The 18,811-nt window shown below is 43.4% G+C and overlaps 1 protein-coding gene across 3 annotated transcripts in view; it reads left to right on the plus strand.

The window, feature by feature from the left end:
- FAM114A1 (family with sequence similarity 114 member A1) overlaps positions 1 to 18,811 on the plus strand; it is a 73,662-nt gene that overhangs the window by 12,969 nt on the left and 41,882 nt on the right. For all 3 annotated transcript variants that reach the window (XM_090035761.1, XM_090035760.1, XM_090035762.1), the window contains exon 3: positions 3,857 to 3,944. In XM_090035761.1, the coding sequence (XP_089891887.1) occupies positions 3,857 to 3,944 (88 nt within the window). The remainder of the gene's footprint in view (positions 1 to 3,856; positions 3,945 to 18,811) is intronic.

Consider the following 18,811-nt stretch of genomic DNA (forward strand, 5'->3'; position numbering starts at 1 on the left):
GGTTGGGGCTTGGCTGTCCCCCTTTACCCCTGTCCCCCACACAGCTGGATGGGGTCCTGCCAGGACTGCCCAGGTGCTGGATCCGAACCACTAGCCAGATCTGGCCTGCCAACTGACTGTACTTCTCATCTGGTCCACCAGCCAAAATGGTTGAGCACAACTGTTCTGATATGTAGAAGAAAGGGACTTAATTTACTTTGCAAGAATGCCTAAACACTTCAGGCAGATTTTGATTCCATTGCTGTAGGTGGTGTATCCACAACAGTCTCTGTCTCAAAGGGGTAACAGCCTAAAGCTAGTGCAGTCCCTGTCAGCAAAGCATTTAAGTATGCACTTAAACCCCATTGGCTTGAGTTAGATATAGGCAGATGTTGAAATGAATCGCTGAATGTTGATCTAAAACACAAGATAAAACATGAACAGACAAATGAGCAGGTACAAAAGCAAAAAGTTGTTTTTGTCCAAACTTGCTCTGCACAATATTCTTAGCTAATTAGTGGCAGTAAACACAACTCACTATCTGTCCAAACATTTTCAGATGACATTTTTATTGTTTGTCTCATAGATCTCATCTCTAGAATCTTAAAATGTATTTTCATTTTTTTCATCATTATTATTACTACCCACTACCCTGAAAACTGTAGTTAATTAGCAATAAGGAAGTAGTGAGACATATCAAATTAAAATGTCCCTTCTTTCTTAGATTTTGTAAATGTTTGTTTTCTGTTTCAGCTGAGTGCACAGGGCTGCTGATACTAGCAGTGATATCACTGTTGCTTGTGGAAATGTCAGTGTCAGCAGGATGGAACCCACTTCTAATCAGGATATATTCAGCAGCTTCTTTGTGTTATGTTGTTAACCAGGAGAATAGCTGATCAACTGGAAATGAAGGACAGGAAAAAATCATTCTTTCCCTGCTTCCTCCCTCCACCTTTTCTGTTTGAATGTGAATGGGAAAGGACCATGCACATAAATGATGTACCTTGTTTCATAGATTTCATAGACGCTAGGGCTCAAAGGGACCTCGGAAGATCATTGATTCCAGCCCCCTGCCCAAGGGACAGGAAGTCAGCAGGGGTCATAGGATCCCAGCAAGATAAGCATCCAAATTTCTCTTGAAGGTGTTCAGTGTAGGTGCTTAAACCACCTCCGATGGCAGGCTGTTCCAGATCTTGGGGGCTTGGACAGTAAAGAAATTCTTCCTTATGTCCAGCCTGAAACAGTCTTGTAGCAGTTTATAACCGTTCGACCTTGTCATCCCCTGGGGTGCTCTGGTGAACAGATGTTCCCCCAGATACTGGTGGTCACCTCTGATAAACTTATAGGTGGCCATCAGATCACCCCTGAGCCTGCGCTTTTCCAAGCTAGAGAACCCCATAGCTTTCAGCCTGTCACTGATCACAGGGCACCATAATGATTGACTTCTATCTATTATCAGCCTCTGGGTCCAATCACGGAGCCAGTTTTCCAGCCAGCGGATCATGGCGGACCCAAGGCCATAGTTGGCCAGTTTTGCCAAGAGGTGATCATGGGGTACCAGATCGAAGGCTTTTCTGAAGTCAAGATATATGACATCAATCTCTTCTCTCTTGTCCAGGTGATGGGTCACCTGGTCGTAGAAAGAAATGAGATTAGTCAAGCAAGACCTACCCGCAACAAACCCATGCTGGCTATCCCTTAGGATGTTGGGGTCGGCCAGTCCATTAAGGATGGCCTGTTTAATGAGCTTTTCTAAGACCTTCCCTGGGATAGAGGTCAGGCTGATGGGCCTGTAGTTTGCCAGATCCACTTTCCTCCCTTTCTTGAAGATAGGCACCACATTGGCCTTCTTCCAGTCTTTGGGCACTACACCAGAGCGCCAGGAGTTTTCAAAGATCCGTGCCAGGGGCTGGGCTATGCTGCTCGCCAGCTCCTTGAGTACCCTGGGGTGTAGATTGTCAGGGCCAGCTGACTTGAAGTTATCCAGCCTCTCAAGGTGTTCCTTCATGAGGTTAGCATTGATGGAGGGCAGGGGATCTCCCTCACCCGGACCTTCCTGTCCTGTAGTGGGGATGGGCATCCCATGGGACTGATGAAAGACCAACGCAAAGTACCCATTTAATAAGTTGGCTTTTTCCTGGGCGTCAGTTGTCAGATGTCCCATCTGGTTTAGCTGGGGTGCAGTGTTGCCCTTGCTTTTCCTCCGGCTCCCCACATATCTGAAAAAGGACTTTTTATTGTCTTTGATGCTTGAAGCTAGTTGGAGTTCAGTCGCAGCCTTGGCTTTCCTGGTTTGTGCCCTGCAGGACCGGACCAATGAAAAATATTCCTCCTTGGAGGTAAATCCCACCCTCCATCCTTTGTAGGCCTTTCTTCTTAGCCTCAGGAGGTCTGCTAGATCCCTGGAGAGCCAAGGGGGCTGCTGTGCCCTCTTGCTGCCTTTCCTCCGAGATGAAATAGAATTACCGTATTTTTCAGACCATAAGACGCACTTTTTTCCCCCCAAAAGTGGGGGGAAAACAAGGGTGCGTCTTATGGTCCGAAGGTGTGTGTCCCGGGGAGACGGGGCGGAGCTTGCCCGCGGAGGCGGCGGAGCCCGAGCGGGACATCCGCCGCTTGTTTACACCGGAAGCCGGCGCCCATGCCGGTGGCCAGGAGCCGGCAATAAAAATGGCTGGCCACCGGCACACATAGTCTCTCCTGCCATAAAAACTGGGTGCGTCTTATGGTCAGGTGCGTCTTATGGTCCGAAAAATACGGTAGCTTGTGCATTGAGGATCGCTCCCTTAAGAAGCAACCACTCTTCCTGAACTCTCCTCCCCCTGGGGTCATGGTCCCTTAGGGCCTCACTGGCAAGTCTTCTGAGCAAGGACTTCAGTTTTGCTGACTGACTTGCCAGCTTTATGGTGGATGGTGAAGGTGATCAGCTCGTGGTCCCTGTCACCCAGCTTCCCAGCTTGTTCAGAGTGCCTTTTTTCCTGACATGAGTCCAGTACATGTTGAAGCTGTGTTATAAAGAAATGGTGCACAGTTCTAACAAGGCAACTGTTTAAAATGTCAAGCACTGAAAATAGTCTGATATTGGGCTTTATTTTAGACATCACAACTTATTTTAATTAGATGGCATTCTGTGGAGCCATCTAACCTGCCACAGAAGCTGAGATTTTCACCACTAATCTGTATTAAAAATGCCATTCAAAGGACAATACACATATACAATTTGGGGTAGCAGACACTTTAGAGGACATGATTAGAATTTAAAATGACTATGATAAATTGGAAAAAGGGACTGAAATAACTAGTATAAAATTCACCAAAGACAAGTGCAAAGTACTATGCTTAGGAACTATCAAATGCATTGATGAGGCTTCATCTGAAGTACTGTGTCCTGTTTTGGATGCTGCTCCTAAAGAAAGATGTGGACAGTTTGGAAAGGGTCCAGCAGAGAGCAAAAAAATTGATTCAGAATCTAGAAAACATGGAATATAAGGAAAGATTGAAAGAAGTGGGATTTAGTTTGGAGAAGATTAAACTGAGACAGGATTCCAAAAGTGAATTAAGTAATCATCATAAAGGTACCGGTCATAATGAATATCTATTTTGTAGTAGTTTTCCTAGATTATCTTTCCCCGGAATCAGGCTACTACTCTTCAGTGTGAGCTTGAAAAAGATACTACCATCAGTAAAATATTTTTTCACAAAGGCTTTATTGTTAATTTAAAAAGCCTTGTAAACAATGCCACAGCCTGGTTTTGCTCATGTCACCATGCATTAAATTTTGGAATTTTGTTTCCTAATATTTCCTAACACATGTTCCTAACTCTTACCTTTGCATAATTCAAGTTGCTAACAGTAAAATGAATATATTTTACTTTAGGATTTGGACTCCTCTTCTAAAGGAAGTGGATGGGGAGCTTGGGGATCATGGGGCAAGTCTCTGTTATCATCAGCTTCTGCCACAGTTGGTAAGTGTTAAACCAGCAAAGGTTGTGGCATCATTTGTAAGTATTTTAAAGTCATCATCTAAATGCAGACTGGCAGGGTTAAATGCTCGTAAAGATGGTAAGTAAAGTCAAAGTGGTTGCTTAGAGTTACAAGATTTAGAAACTGTCATTGCCTGACTTGAATGGCAAAACTGTAGGATTGGTGTGATTTCTATAAGGGGAAAAGTCATCTTTGCAAACTGTTGAGCCACTTAAAAAAAAAATCAATTGGAGGTTGAGCTACCTTTTCAGTTCAGGTTATGGGCATAGTGCAATACATGGCCAGTTTATCTTGCAGTGGTTCGGTTCAGAGACAACAATGGACCAGTTACTGCCAATAGAAGCTGAGGGCTTTTGTTTTTCTTATGAAGGATGAATGTTCTGGTCCTAGCTTTTTTGTGTACCTGTAAGATTTATGTAGTAACTATGACTCTTATCTGCAAAGCATGGAGTTTCTTCTTGTAAATCATATCGGTTTTCACAGAAGGTCAGTACAGTCCTTAAACAGCCACATTAAGTGACTTTAGAGAGTATGAGAAGCTGCTGAATCATGTTAATATTTTTAAATCTCTTCTCACTTCCAAGTTCAAATCGAGTCTAAGTTATTAGTGGCCTAAGCATGTTGTTTTATAAGTAAATTATGTGATATGAGTTTGTGGTTTCAGGTTAGCCGTATTACCATCATAATTTTCATTCTTCTTGGAGTCTTAGCAGGTTTACAGACTGAATGGGTTTGAAGATAGATAGTATTCTCTTTTTGTGCCTCAAGGTGGTATCAGGGTTTTGGCAATTTGAGAGGAAAGTATTGCCTGTGAGTATTGCTCATGATGTTTGTGTGTTTAAAAAATATGTAATTCTCCCAGATTGTCAGTGTGGCATCTTTCACAATCACTGAAGTATGTCAGTTGTACATTACTATTTAAGAAATCACTCTGTTTTCCTTTGATTGTTGTAATTTTTATATCCTGGATTCATATCTGTAGAAAAAATCACTTAAAGGCCTGCATTTTTGAGAGAAACAGAGGGTTAAAAGGAACCTCAGACTAGTATAACTCCCCAGACAGATGCAGGATATGCTATTTCTGAACCCAGGCTGTCCAACTTCCGAGTGGCTTGGGGCCACTAGTTCCCCAGCCACACATCACATGGGCAGCTCACACTCAGAGCTGTATCCCATGCAGGCCACATGCTGTGCTGTGCTATACTGCACATGCCGCACCACACTGCACAGTAGGGGTGTCCCCACTGTGCAGGGATAGTACCCCTGCACCTCATCATGTCACACAGGGTCTCCCCAGCCACCTGGCCATAGGCTTCCTCAGCTCCACTGTCCCATTCTGCCCCCAAAAGGAGCAGAGGAATGAGGAACCTGCGGTTTCAAGGTGGCAGGGATTTGGGTGTGGGTAGCGGCGCCTGGGCTGGGAGCCTGAGGACTCAGGTTAAGTCTGGGGACTGCATGAAGCCCATGGGCCTCCAGTTGGACAGCCCTGTTCTAAACCAGTTCAGATAGATCCTTATCCAACCTGTCCCTGAAAACTACAACCTCCCTATAAGCAACTTTTTCCATTGTCCAGCTGTTTCTTAAATTAGGAAATTTTTCTTAAGATTTAATTTAAATCTGCTTTCCTGCAGTGAAAGCCATTGCCTCATGTTCTCTCTTATGTGGAAAGAGAGACCAATTGTTTTCCATCTTCTTCATGGCAGCTTTTCAGATCCTATTACTTCCTCCCCTTAATCTCCTCTTCTTCAAACTAGATATACTAGTTCTCTCAACTTTTCCTCAAATGGCTTGCTTTCCAACCCCTTACCATCTTGTTATTTGCCTCTGGATCTTCTCCAGTTTCTCTACTCTCTTAAAATGCAGAGACCTAAGCCAGACTTAGTACTTCAGCTGAAGGCAAACCAGTGGCTTCCATCTTTTGCATATAGTACTTCTGTTAACGCAGCCAAAAATTGCATTTTTTTCCAGTGCATCACATTGTGCATCACAAATTCATATTGAAGCTGTGATCCACTATAGCTTACTTAGTCTTCTTGGTAGCACTACTGTTTGGCCAGTTATCTTACTTTCTGCATTTATGCATTTGGATTTTCTTCACACCTTACATTTGTCTTTGCCGAATTTCATTTTGTTGTCACTAACCCTGTTTCATCAGAGTCCTCCCAGTTTTGTGTCATCTGCACAATTGATCAGGAAGCTTTCTATTCCTGCAGTCAAAGTCATTAAAAATAAGTTTAAATAGGACTGGACCCTGAACATACTCCTCATGGAATCCCACTTCATACTTCCTGACATTTGGACTTCAATCCATTTAAATTATTCTCTATACAGTTACTCAACCAGTTGTGTATCTATCTAACGATAATTCTGTTGGTCCTACGTATCTCCAGTTTACTTGGACAACCTTCTGTGTGGAATTGTGTCAAAAGCTTTACTGAAGTCCAGGAATATTACATCTATTATAGTCCCCCTCATTCATCAAACTAGTTACCCTGTCAAGGATGGAAATCAAGTTGTTTTAGCAAGACTTGTTCTTAACAAATCCATGTTTGCTAGTAACCACTGTTTTCTCTGTGTGTTTTACAAATTGATTGATTTATCATTTGTGCTAATAATTTTCTAGGTATTGAAGTTAGTCTGAACAGTCTGTAATTTCTGAAATTTCCTTTTTACTTTTATAAAGATGGGCACTATGTTAGCTCTTCTCCAGTCCTCTGGGACTTCACCTGTCATCTGCAACTGTGCAAATATTATCACTAGGGACTCAAAAATTTCTTCAGTCAGTTTCTCCAGTATCCTGGGATGAATTTCATAAGGCTCTGCCATCATAAATTAATTCAGTTTTGTCAAAAGCTCTCTGATGCGTTCTTTACTTACAGTGATCTGCCATCCTTTCTTTTCTTTGTTTATTTTCTCAAGAAGGCCAAGGCAAAATAATCGTTGGGCAGCTCCGTTGTTTTTGTGTCTTCTGTTAATAGTTCATGCTCACTATTGAGTGGTGGACCGGCAGTGTTCCTGGCCTTTATGTGTATTTATAAGGCAACTTGTTGCTTTTACAACATATTTATAGAACTCCGTCTTGTCTTTAGTAGAGAGATCTCTTCTTCTATCCAAGATATTGTCATTCTTTGAATAAATATGCTTTGATAAATAAAGTGAATGAGTGTGCACTGATAAAGATTTTTTGGCCGATACCAGTGGCTGATTATTAACTAGCCATATCATCCGATACTGATCCGATAGCTGATATGCAGCCTGACAGCTTGGAGAACAGCATCTGGCCTGTAAGTCTGTGGGGGAGAGGGATGTGGGGGAGGGAAGGAGTCTGGGGACACAAATCAAGGCCCCCACAGTGAGGGAGGGAGTCGAGCTGGGACAGGGGCAGGTGCTGCACAGCCAGGGTGGAATGGGGTGCAGGATAGAGCTGTGGGCAGCTCACCTGGGTGGTGCGGGGAGGAGGAGTGGCTCCCACCTCCGCATGCACCCTGGAGGAGGCATGAGGGGCATGTGCCCCCACAGATTTGTACATGGGGCGAGGGTGGGCTGCCTGCTGCAGGCTCAGGGCCAGGGGCTGTGCTGGCTTCTTCCCAGTGGTGAGGCTGGGTTGGGGCTGCACTTGGGGCAGGCGGTGGTGGGGTGGGCAGCAATAGCACTGGGATGGAGAGCTACGAGGAATTTTGGGTGGCTATAGCCCACCCCATAATCCCCTCCCAGTGCTGCCGCCACCTGCCCCGCCTCCACCCACCCCAAGCGCAGCCCCCATTGGGAAGAGACCGGCACAGCCCCCAGCCCCGAACACATACTGGGCAGCTTGCCCTCACCCTCCACACAAGTCCACTCCCCTCATGCTTCCCTCGGGGTGCACACAGTAGCAGGAGCCGCTAACTCCCAGACGAGCTTTCTGTAGTTCCATCCCATGCCCCTCTCCACCCTGCCCCACCCCAGCTGGGCAGTGCCTGCCCCAGTCCCATTCCCTCCCTCACCATGGGGGCCTCGCTCTTCTTCCCCAACATGCCCCTTCCCTCCCCACCCACCCCTTTCTCCCTCACAGACTTACCAGCCAGACGCTGCTTCAAGCTACATTCCTGGCAGTGTGCATGCTGCAGCTGCATGCATGCACTCAGCATTTATCAATGACATTATTGGCTTGACCGGCCAAAAAAAGCCAATTGCTGGTAATGGCAATTTTCCTTCTTTCAGTGCCAATTTGATATGGATCAGTTATATCAGTGCACCTCTAAAAGTGAATAAAGCATAAGCTGTGTGGTTACAGGTATTCAGGAACAAGAATTTTCTGTGAGCATGAACAGGGATTATGTGTATGTTTCAATTATTAGATGATGACTGATAAGTTGTCCCAAGGAATTTAAGAAATGTATGTAGTGATTTTAGTCATGTTAGGTTAAAACAAAAATGTGTATACTTTGAATAGGAAAGAAATACACTATTCACATGTTTATGTTTTGCATATTAATTAGTATTATTGTATCAAGTAATACATTCCAAAAAACCTTAATATAACAAAGGATTTCCGTAGAGGTCCAACAAGTACTGAACCACAAAATAGTAATTCCACACAAGTAAAGTATTTTGGACACCATTCTTATTTTTAATACAATACTTGATTGCTATGCCTATGTCACTAGTTTTCCACAATGTTCACAAGGCAACAGCTAGCAGTAACACAGGGTGTGTCTACACAACGCAATGTAGTGCCAGGCAGACCCAGTTAGCTCAGGTACCACTAGAGCACACTCTGTTCTACAGATTGGAGTAGAACTCAGTATTCCTGAGTCTCACCATACCTGCATCAGCAAATACATACAACACCGACTCCTACCTCCCTTCACATAGAGGATTAGAATCCACTAATGCTACCAAGTTACTCAGTCACCTTAAGTGGCAGAGGTTTATATGGTAGGTCTGAAAAATTCCAACCCTGGTGATGAATCATGTGGTGGATGTCAGTATGATTCATATGATGTTTTTTATTTTCTAACTTTTAGGAAATAACACCTGTAAGAATATCCTTAAGTTACAGTTCAGCACTCCACGATTAAGGTTGCCTGTACAATGTTTCATGGGAATATTGCAAAACCCAGACTGGTCACAAAATGTAATTAATCAGTTGTCTCCTACTATGTTTCTCATTGTTCTTTGAAACTGCTTTGCTTAGCTAAAGTAAAGACTGGAGATGTATTATAAATTTGAGTTTTATTTATGCCAAAATAGTTTTTAAAAACAATAAGAAATTTTAGGAACCAGGTAAAGATGGTTAGAAGATAATGTCCACAACGTTAAATTTAAACTTCACTTACTTTCCCGCTAATTTAAGGTTTATCATAATCCTGTTAGAAAGCCAGTTTTGTTTTGGTTCTATGCTAATTTGGGCAGGTGATTTTGGTATTAGCATAGAATAATAAATCCTTAGTAAAAGAGCTGTCTTGACTTCCAGCCAAGCTAATATGTGTCACTAAAGTTAGGAAACATGGTGATTGTTAGTACAATCAAAAAATTCAAAAGTAAAATCTAGACATTTAGACAAGTTCTTTAATCATCAAAGACTGTGAATTAGTTCAAAAACTCCTTGTCCATGTAATATTCATAGCCCTAAACTTATGTAATATCCATTGCCACTTAAACTCACAGAAGACTATCCCATATTAAGCCCCAAAATGAACTGTGAAACTTATGTTCAAGCTCTTTTAATTCCTCTGGGATTTCACCACTAGTGTAAGATCTGATTCCATTTAACCTAAGGTTCAAGTTATGATCCAATCTTCAGCTTACAGCCCTTATAGCTTCTTCCTCTTTTTGTCTAAGAACCTTCCAATTCTCTTAACCACTGAATTTGTTTGCTTTTCAGGGTTTACACCCATCTACCTACATCAGATTTTAAAAGACAGTCAATAGGTTACTTATCAACAAAAAGGCACTGGGCATTCCAAACACAGGGAACTCTGACCAGAGAATGATAATCAGGGATCCAGGTTTTCTGTTTCCCATGGAGAAAGCCACAGATTTCCCTATTTTATCAGAGAAAAAGTGAATTTTACCTGTTAAAAGAGAAACCTGTGGATTTCCTGCTTTTATAAAGAGCTGTGCAGGCCTGCAGAGCTCCAGCCTCCAGGAGCTGATTTAAAAAAGGGTGGGAAATCCCAAGCCCTGCCCCAAGGGGGAGGGGGAAGGGCAGGGTCTGAGGCTCTCAGTCAGCCAAAGCTGGGCTCAGGCTCACTTTCCTTCCTGGAGCCTGTGAAGTGGTAAGTGGAGCTTGCAGGGGGTTGGGGGATTGCGGGTCAAGGCTGGGAGACACCAACATGGCTGTGGAGAAGAAGCTGGCTGGGGGCTGAGGGAGCGGAGAGATGTTAGGGAAAGACATGAAGCGCTCGCCTAATTCCTAAATTAGGAAAAGGAAAGGCCTATTTTTACCAAAAAACATAACTAGCCTGTAAGTTTATTCCAAAAGTTATAACTGAGGCCAACAGTTTAGTCTCCAAGGGTTAAAAAAAGATTAGATATTCATAAGAATAACAAGAATATTCATGGATCCATTAGATAGGATAAGAACATGTTTATACAAGATACAAGACTTTATGGTTCCAGACAAAGGCAAACCTCTGTCTATTTAGGAAGATGTTCTCTCTATGGGCAAGTTAGTTTATAATTGTTTATTATGACAGTTTTGGCCATTCCTCCTTAACATTTATTGCTGATTACTGTTGGAGATAGGACACTACAGTAGATGGATCGTGTCTGATCCAGTACAACATTTACTGGATAGAGTGGAGCAGTGCTTTTTATATAAGCAGTCGCAAATCCTTACAGTATAGCTTTCTTTTATTAAATATTTATTACTTCCTTAAAAATATTCTGTTTGTAGCTGAATAATTCATTCTCCATTTCTTTCATCTGCAGTATCAGGAAACAGATATGGCATGGTTCAATCCATTGGAATGTTACTCATTCTCTCTTCTATGAGCAAAGCCACCTTCTGAGCACTAAAACTCTCAACAATGCCAAGGCTTTTGACTTTTCTATTTCTTTGTAATCACATCTTTGTAACGTGACTGCTTGTCCAGTCAAGCTTGACAAATATTTACTGTCTCTTGCTTTATTTGCTACAAATTGTAAGCTGTAGAAGTAGCTGAAATGGTTGCACAGTTGTGATTGACTTGTTAACATTTTAAAGGTCTAACAAATACATTCTGCTCTTTGAAGGCTGAGCTGAAATGGTTCTTCAGCCAGCTCAGTTTCATTATCCTTCAAGCCTTAATTTAGAGCTTCCAGAGAGATTAGCATTTTTACAGCCTGGCTGTAATTTCCTTAACATTGTTGGTGGTTTCTAGCAACAATTTCTGTTGTAGATTCAGTCTACTTTCTCTTCTTAACTCACTCTTATACATACATGCAATTTATCTCAAAGAAAGTCTTTTTCATCTCCTTGGTATTAAATGTGTCCTTTTGGTTTTCTCCCATCCTAGAATCCCCCCTGCCATTTCTGTCTGTGCAAAAACACTGACACATGATTAAACAAAAAGCTTTAATAACACCAGCCTGTATTTATGGATAACATTTAGAGCCTGAAGCCTGGTCTGTTTTTGACACTAGATGTCAGACTAAGTAAATTTCTAGGACTGAGGGAGAAAGCATAAAATAGGTTTCTAGTTGATGAGCTTAGATTCCCCCCCTGCCCAAACAAAGCACACATGCGGTTGGGTTTTCTTCATAAACCAAGATTATTGAGGTTAATGCTGCTAAACTGGTGTAAATGCTAAAAGAATGAGACGCACTATGGTATATTATGGTGTATTAGTGCACTGTCTTTACATAGTTTCATTTTTATTGTTTATTTTACCTACCTGTTCTTAAACTATGCTTTTTAATGAATCAGCAATAGGGCTTCCGAGTAGTCTTTTCCTTTATAATAGTGCATTATATACGTTATGTTTGCTTCACTTATGTTGCTGTACTGTCTGAACTTCTAGCCAAAGCCTATTCCCTAAGTTATTGAATACATGCAGAACCATCATGTAATTCTTTTTTAACTCAAATTCCTGTATTAAACAGTTCCTTCCATTAGCATGCCATAATACAGTGAAAAGAGATTTTGGTTCTGTTCTTACTTGAAAAGTCACTGAATCAGTTTTAGAGAGCTGCTTTATGTCCCCACTTTGTCCATCACTCGTATTTAGCTGTCTTTATTATTTTGTTCATGCATGCATTACCATCCAATCCAGTTCTTTATTCCACAGGACATTGCACAGATATAAACCAGCCATGGACCTTTTCTTTATGCAGTCTGCTGTCTTTCTGTCACTCAGTATGACAGAATGAAATGTCACTTGCTGATGTCACTGTATTCATGAGTTGCTCAGGGCTGTGTGTAATAATCAACATTATATTGCTGAAATTCCATTCTGTATGGAACAGAAGTGCAAAAGAGTGAGATGATGTTATATTAAAGAATTGGGGGGATTTGAAAAGCTGCTGCTTTTTATGTATGTATCATTCCCTGTTGCAGAATAAGGGATAACATAAAATCCAAAGACTGTGTGCTATGCTCATACTGTAAGTGGCCATAAAAATGGATGGCTTTATCTCTTTGGAAGATACCCTTTTTCATTGCATAAATTAGAGGTGATTAGGGACAAAGTATTGATGCCTGAAATAACATGTTTGTGACACAGTTGCTCTGTAAATAACATGCAGATGCTCTAGCTGCTGTAGAAATAAAACATTTTTTCACAGTTCATCCTGAATCAAGCTACTTATAACGTTTGTAGTTCTCAACCTGGTAAGTGTATGTATAAATTTGGGGGATGTGTGGTAATTGCAGTCCTTTCCCCTAATTTTATGGCTAGATAAAGCCCCAAGTTTTCTCCTGTAATGTGGGGTCATATTATGGGAAAAAACTGACAGACAATGAAGTAGTTTACAGTTCTTCGTATTTGTTGTTCTATTATTAAAAGCATATATAAATAAGTTTGGAAGTAAGAGAAACATGGAGTTTAAGTCTGATATCATTAATCTGAGTTATCAGATTAACAGATTGGTGTAACTATGAGCAGAATCTAGCCCATGTTTGTTTTTTTATAATAAGAAGGATAGTGTTGACCTAGATTCTAAAAGGAATGGGATCCAGGGGGACAACTTGAGAGCAGACATGATGTGGTCCCACTTATCTTTAGGTATAAATCAGGGTGGATTAGTGTTAGGCATTTGCTGTTCTGTAGGCTGTAGAGTGCTATGAACATGTCAGGCTGTGCTCAAGCCCCCAGTGCTGGCTCCCAGACAATTTTAGTTGCTAGTTCAAGGCCTTGATCCTAATCTTCAAAGAAATAAATGGATCAAGCTCTAGGTATATGAAAAGCTAAATTTTAATCTGTTATCCACCAAAACAGTTTCATTCCTCTGGGACAATAGAACCCACAGATATCAAGATAAAGTATGTGAGAGCTGGGACAAAATGCTTTTGATAAAGGGAATAAACTCACGGAATAAACTTCCAGAGATAAACTGGGGCAATTCAGAGGCTGACCCTCTTAGGAAACACTGAAAAACCTTCCTCCTCCAAAAAATCCTTTCCACAATAGTAAGAATGACAACATAGACACCTATTTCTTACCCATATGCATTTTCCACCAGTAAAATCCTGTTATAAGCAGATGAACCATTACCAACAAAAGAGTATCCAAACCAGAGTTTTTCTCAGAAAACAAAACAGTTTAACGATGCTCTTCTTGAAAAAAAAATGTTAGCAAAGCCACAAATGCATGAGAAAACACAGATGCAAGGGTAGACAGGTAAAAGTCATCAAAAGTGTTGGAAGATAGAGTAATTGTGGTATCAGCATAAATACGATACCACTCACATTCAGATCATTAGGTAATCATCTCTAAATCATAGTACTGATGAGAGGTTTCCCATTCCCAGAGTGTTCTTTAAGTGTTCTTGTGGCAAGGGTGGTGAAATCGCCGAGCCAGAGGAGCCCAGCAGCAACGGCAGAATCCCCATGCCCCTGCTTCAGCCAGCAGCACCACAGCATGCCAAGCCGCAAAAGCATGGCGGTAGCGGCAGAATCACTGTGCCACGGACCCTACCGGCGGCCCTGCAGGAACGTGACAGCAACAGCAGGACCGCTGCACCGCAGAGCCTACCTCCAGCCCCACAACATGCTGAGCCACAGGAGTGGAGTGGCAATGGAGCAATCGCTGTGCTACAGGCCCTGCTGGCAGTACCACAGCACACCAAGCTGCGGGAGCATGGCCGTGGCAGCAGGCTCGCCACACTGCAAGGCTTACCAGCAGCCAACCGGGAAAAGGACATGAGAAAAGGACAAGAAGCCAGAATGGACATGCTTTAGTGTGTGCTAATGCCAATTCGCCAGCAGAGGCAGCGGGGCAGAGCTAAAAGCCCCACACACCGATCCAGCAAGGGAACTGGAAGGAAGTTCCCAGCAGCCAGGGGAATGCTACAGAAGAGATCAAGGTCCTGGGAGGGACGACTTGTGGTAGCCCCCAAACAAGGAGCTGCCCCTACGGTCTGATGCAGAAAATTCAGGCTATTTACCTGGAGGAGCAAAGTGGAAGTCTGGCCACAGACAGTAGAGCCAAGGAAGCGGTGAATCTGTAGGACAAAATGAGAGAGATGACTGGTAAGAACTGCATCCATGCAACATTGGAGTTACAACGGGCTGGCGCTAGGTGGGGCTTAGGGGAGGCGGAGCCCCAAGGACCTTGTGCTAATGATCAGATCCAATGCGATACCACTGAGCTGGGGTTAACAACATCCCCCAAGGTTAAAGTTCCATCAAAGATGTGACAGGCAAGAAGCATCGGTGGTCTCAGTAACTCATATCAGATCATACTTAGCTCTGGGGAACTAGAGAGGCACAGGGGAGAAGCACAGTACCAGCACAAGAAGTTACAGTTCTTTAACAAATAATTTTCATTACACTTTTAGATTCAAAAGCAATTTACAATTCACAGAGTCTATGGATTTACAGGCTGTTCCCAATAATGATAACATGTTCCATGCTTCTGGTACTCTGATCTAATCTTTCCCTGTGTCATTATCTGATAAATTTAGAGGTTAGTTCAGCAGCTTCCCTGAAATATTGGTTCAGTTATATAATCTATTGAAGCTAAATGTACAACTCTGAAACTGTTGACTTCTTATAATGTTGTAACTATCAATAGACAAACATATATATCCATACACATATTGCAGATACAAGCATATCTGAAAAACAAAAGAATCACTTTACAGCATGTAAGAAAAACATCAAGTTTATGTAAGTGACAACAAGGAAAGTAAAATATAAACTTAAATATCCCCTACACTTTTCTCATGATCAGTAAAGATTTTTGTTGTCATTTCAAAATGTGATGGCTTGATGAAAACAAAAATATGAATTGAAATTTTGTTTGGCTTTCCTTTTAAAAAGTACAAATATTAGAAATTTCAAGTAATGAAACATAGAATATCAAATTACATTAGTTTACAAACACAAACGAACAGTTGCTCAAATGAGTCCTAGAAAATTGGTCAGTAAAATAAATGAATTATAAATTTACTTATGAAAATATTTTTATTGGAACCAATTAAAATGCACAGCAGGCTAGGGAAAGATAAAATAGAACTCCACTCTGCAATAGATTTCATAGACATTAGGGCTAGAAGGGACCTCGGGAGATCATCGAGTCCAGCCCCCTGCCCAAAGGGCAGGAAGTCAGCTGGAGTCATAGGATCCCAGCAAGATAAGCATCCAATTTACTCTTGAAGGTGTTCAATGTAGGTGCTTGAACCACCTCCGCTGGCAGACTGTTCCAGACCTTGGGGGCTCGGACAGTAAAGAAATTCTTCCTTATGTCCAGCCTGAAACGGTCTTGCAGGAGTTTGTGACCGTTCGACCTCGTCATCCCTTGGGGCGCTCTGGTGAACAAACGTTCCCCCAGATCCTGGTGGTCACCCCTGATAAACTTATAGGTGGCCATCAGATCACCCCTGAGCCTGCGCTTTTCCAGGCTAAAGAGTCCCATGGCTCTCAGCCTGTCATTGTAAGATCTGTTTTCCTGACCTCTGATCATGCGCGTGGCACTCCTCTGGACTCTCTCAAGCTTCTCCACATCCTTTTTGAATTGTGGAGCCCAAAACTGGACGCAGTACTCCAGCTGCGGCCTCACCAAGGCCGAGTACAAGGGGAGAATGACGTCCCGGGATTTGCTCGAGAAGCATCTATGGATGCACGCCAGCATTTTGGTCGCTTTATTAGCTGCAGCATCGCATTGGAGGCTCATGTTCATCTTGTGGTCAATGATAACCCCCAAGTCTTTTTCTTCTGTAGTGCTAACCAACGTAGCACTGCCGAGCCTATAAGGGTGCTGCACGTTTTTCCTCCCAAGGTGGAGAACCTTGCATTTTTCGGTGTTAAACACCATGAGGTTCTCGTCTGCCCATTTGCTGAGCTTGTCCAGGTCAGCCTGGATCACCCGCCTATCTTCTGGCGTGGATGCTTTGCCCCAAATTTTGGTGTCATCGGCAAACTTGGCCAGTCCACTCCTAACTCCAATGTCCACATCGTTAATGAAGATGTTGAACAGTATGGGTCCCAGGACAGAGCCTTGAGGGACCCCACTGGTCACAGGGCACCGTGATGAGTGACTGCCATCAATCACAACCCTCTGGGTCTGACCACGAAGCCAATTTCCCAGCCAGCAGATAGTGATGGAGCCAAGGCCACAACCGGCCAGTTTGGCCAAGAGGTGATCATGGGATACCAGATCAAAAGCTTTTTTGAAGTCAAGGTATATGACATCAATCTCTACTCCCTTGTCCAGGTGATAGGTCACCTGGTCATAGAAGGAAATGAGATTGGTCAAACAAGACCTACCCGCAACAAACCCATGCTGGCTGTCCGTTAGAATGTTAGCCTGGGCCAGTCCCTCAAGGATGGCCTCCTTAATAAACTTTTCTAAGATCTTCCTCAGGATAGAAGTCAGGCTAATGGGCCTGTAGTTAGCCGGATCCACTCTCCTCCCTTTCTTGAAGATCGGCACCACATTGGCCTTCTTCCAGTCTTCGGGCACTACACCAGAGCGCCAGGAGTTTTCAAAGGTCCGTGCCAGGGGCTGGGCTATGACGCTCGCCAGCTCCTTGAGTACCCTGGGGTGCAGGTTGTCAGGGCCAGCTGACTTGAAGGTATCCAGCTTCTCAAGGTGTTCCTTCACGAGGTCAGCATTGATGGAGGGTAGGGGATTCCCCTCACCCAGATTTCCCTGTCCCATAGCAGGCATGGGCATCCCGTGTGACTGATGAAAGACTGACGCAAAGTACCTATTTAATAAGTTGGCTTTTTCCTGGGCGTCAGTTGTCAGTTGCCCCATCTGGTTTAGCAGGGGTCCAACATTGCCCTTGCTTTTCCTCCGGCTCCCCACATATCTGAAAAAGGACTTTTTGTTGTCCTTGATGCCTGAAGCTAGTTGGAGTTCAGTTGCAGCCTTGGCTTTCCTGGTTTGGTCCCTGCAGTAATCCTCCTTGGAGGTGAATCCCGTCCATTCAATAACTAGAGTGTAAAAGATTTTACAAAAATAAATTACTATCCACTGGCTCATGGTTCCAGTGCTGATAGTCTTGATAACTATGTGCAGTTTGATACAGAGCTAGACTGTGATCATGGCTTGAAAAAAGAGGCAAAGGTCACTAACTGTTTTCTTATGACAGGTAGAAATGCTTATCCTCCAAGGCTCATTGTTTCCATATAAAATTCAAGGGTACCATATAAGCTGTGTTGTCATATAGTAAATCCATTTTTTCACACAGTCAGCAAAATCTGCTGGTCTGTTCATTAAGGGACATCTGTTATTCACTGCTTTGTGTTTTTTCCCCAGATATTCAGTTGTTCCTGCTTGTGAGCTCTCTAGAGAGCTGCTTCACTGTGTTGTATCTTTTCATTTTATGACCTCCAGAGTATACTTGTTATTGATTATTTTAGGGTATCTCATTAGTATTCCATCTGGTGATTACAAAATCATGAAGCAAAACTTCCCTCTTCCTTTATTCCAAATGGTCTTGTTATCCCAGGAACATGTGAATTTCCAAATGATAAACTATTTTGCTGCACTAAAAATACAGCTACATTAAAAAAACAAGTATCTATGTTTTTTAATTAATAAATGAATCAGTCCCAATCATACCAATATGGACAATATTTAATGAACATCCATTTCAGTTAGGCTTCAGAGCAGTGAGAGACGCATGGGTGAAAGCCCGCCACGTCCCCACTCCCCCAAAGCCCCCCAGACACCTCCCAGCAGCCGCAGACTCCCCTGCTGACCCTCAGCACAGCCAGAGGCAAGTGGGGCTTGTGGTGGGAAGGGGTTAACCCCTCTCTGAGTGGGAGGAGGCGGCTGCGTGGAGCCGGGCCGGGTCAAGCCCCCACCCAGGCCCCTACTTGGCCCAGCCCCCAGGGAGCCACGCGACCAGAGCCGCGTGAACAGGCTGTGCAAACAGGCGCGTTTGTCTGCCGGTGCATGAGTTATCATGGAGTTCGCGCAGGAGGGTGTCCGGGAGGGCCCAAGGGTAGACAGTCCCAGCCGTAGCCAGCCTACCAGAGGCATGACACGGATGGGCACCCAGTGTACCCTGAGGGTCCCCTCGGGCTCTGCAACCCCCCACACCCCGGCACCTCAGACACTGCCACCCAGACAGAGCCCATAGTTCCAGGCTCCACGCAGACGGAGCCCCTGGCTCTTGGCTGCGGGGGCTACCTGTCCCTTCTTCAGGCTCTGGGGCCCGGGAGCATGGCCACCTCCCCGTGTGGGGTCTGCTCCCTTTTGGGGTCTCTGGC

Source organism: Crocodylus siamensis, chromosome 2, assembly GCF_052110815.1.
Source record: "Crocodylus siamensis isolate JL-2025a chromosome 2, ASM5211081v1, whole genome shotgun sequence".
Classification (NCBI taxonomy): Eukaryota; Metazoa; Chordata; order Crocodylia; family Crocodylidae; genus Crocodylus; species Crocodylus siamensis.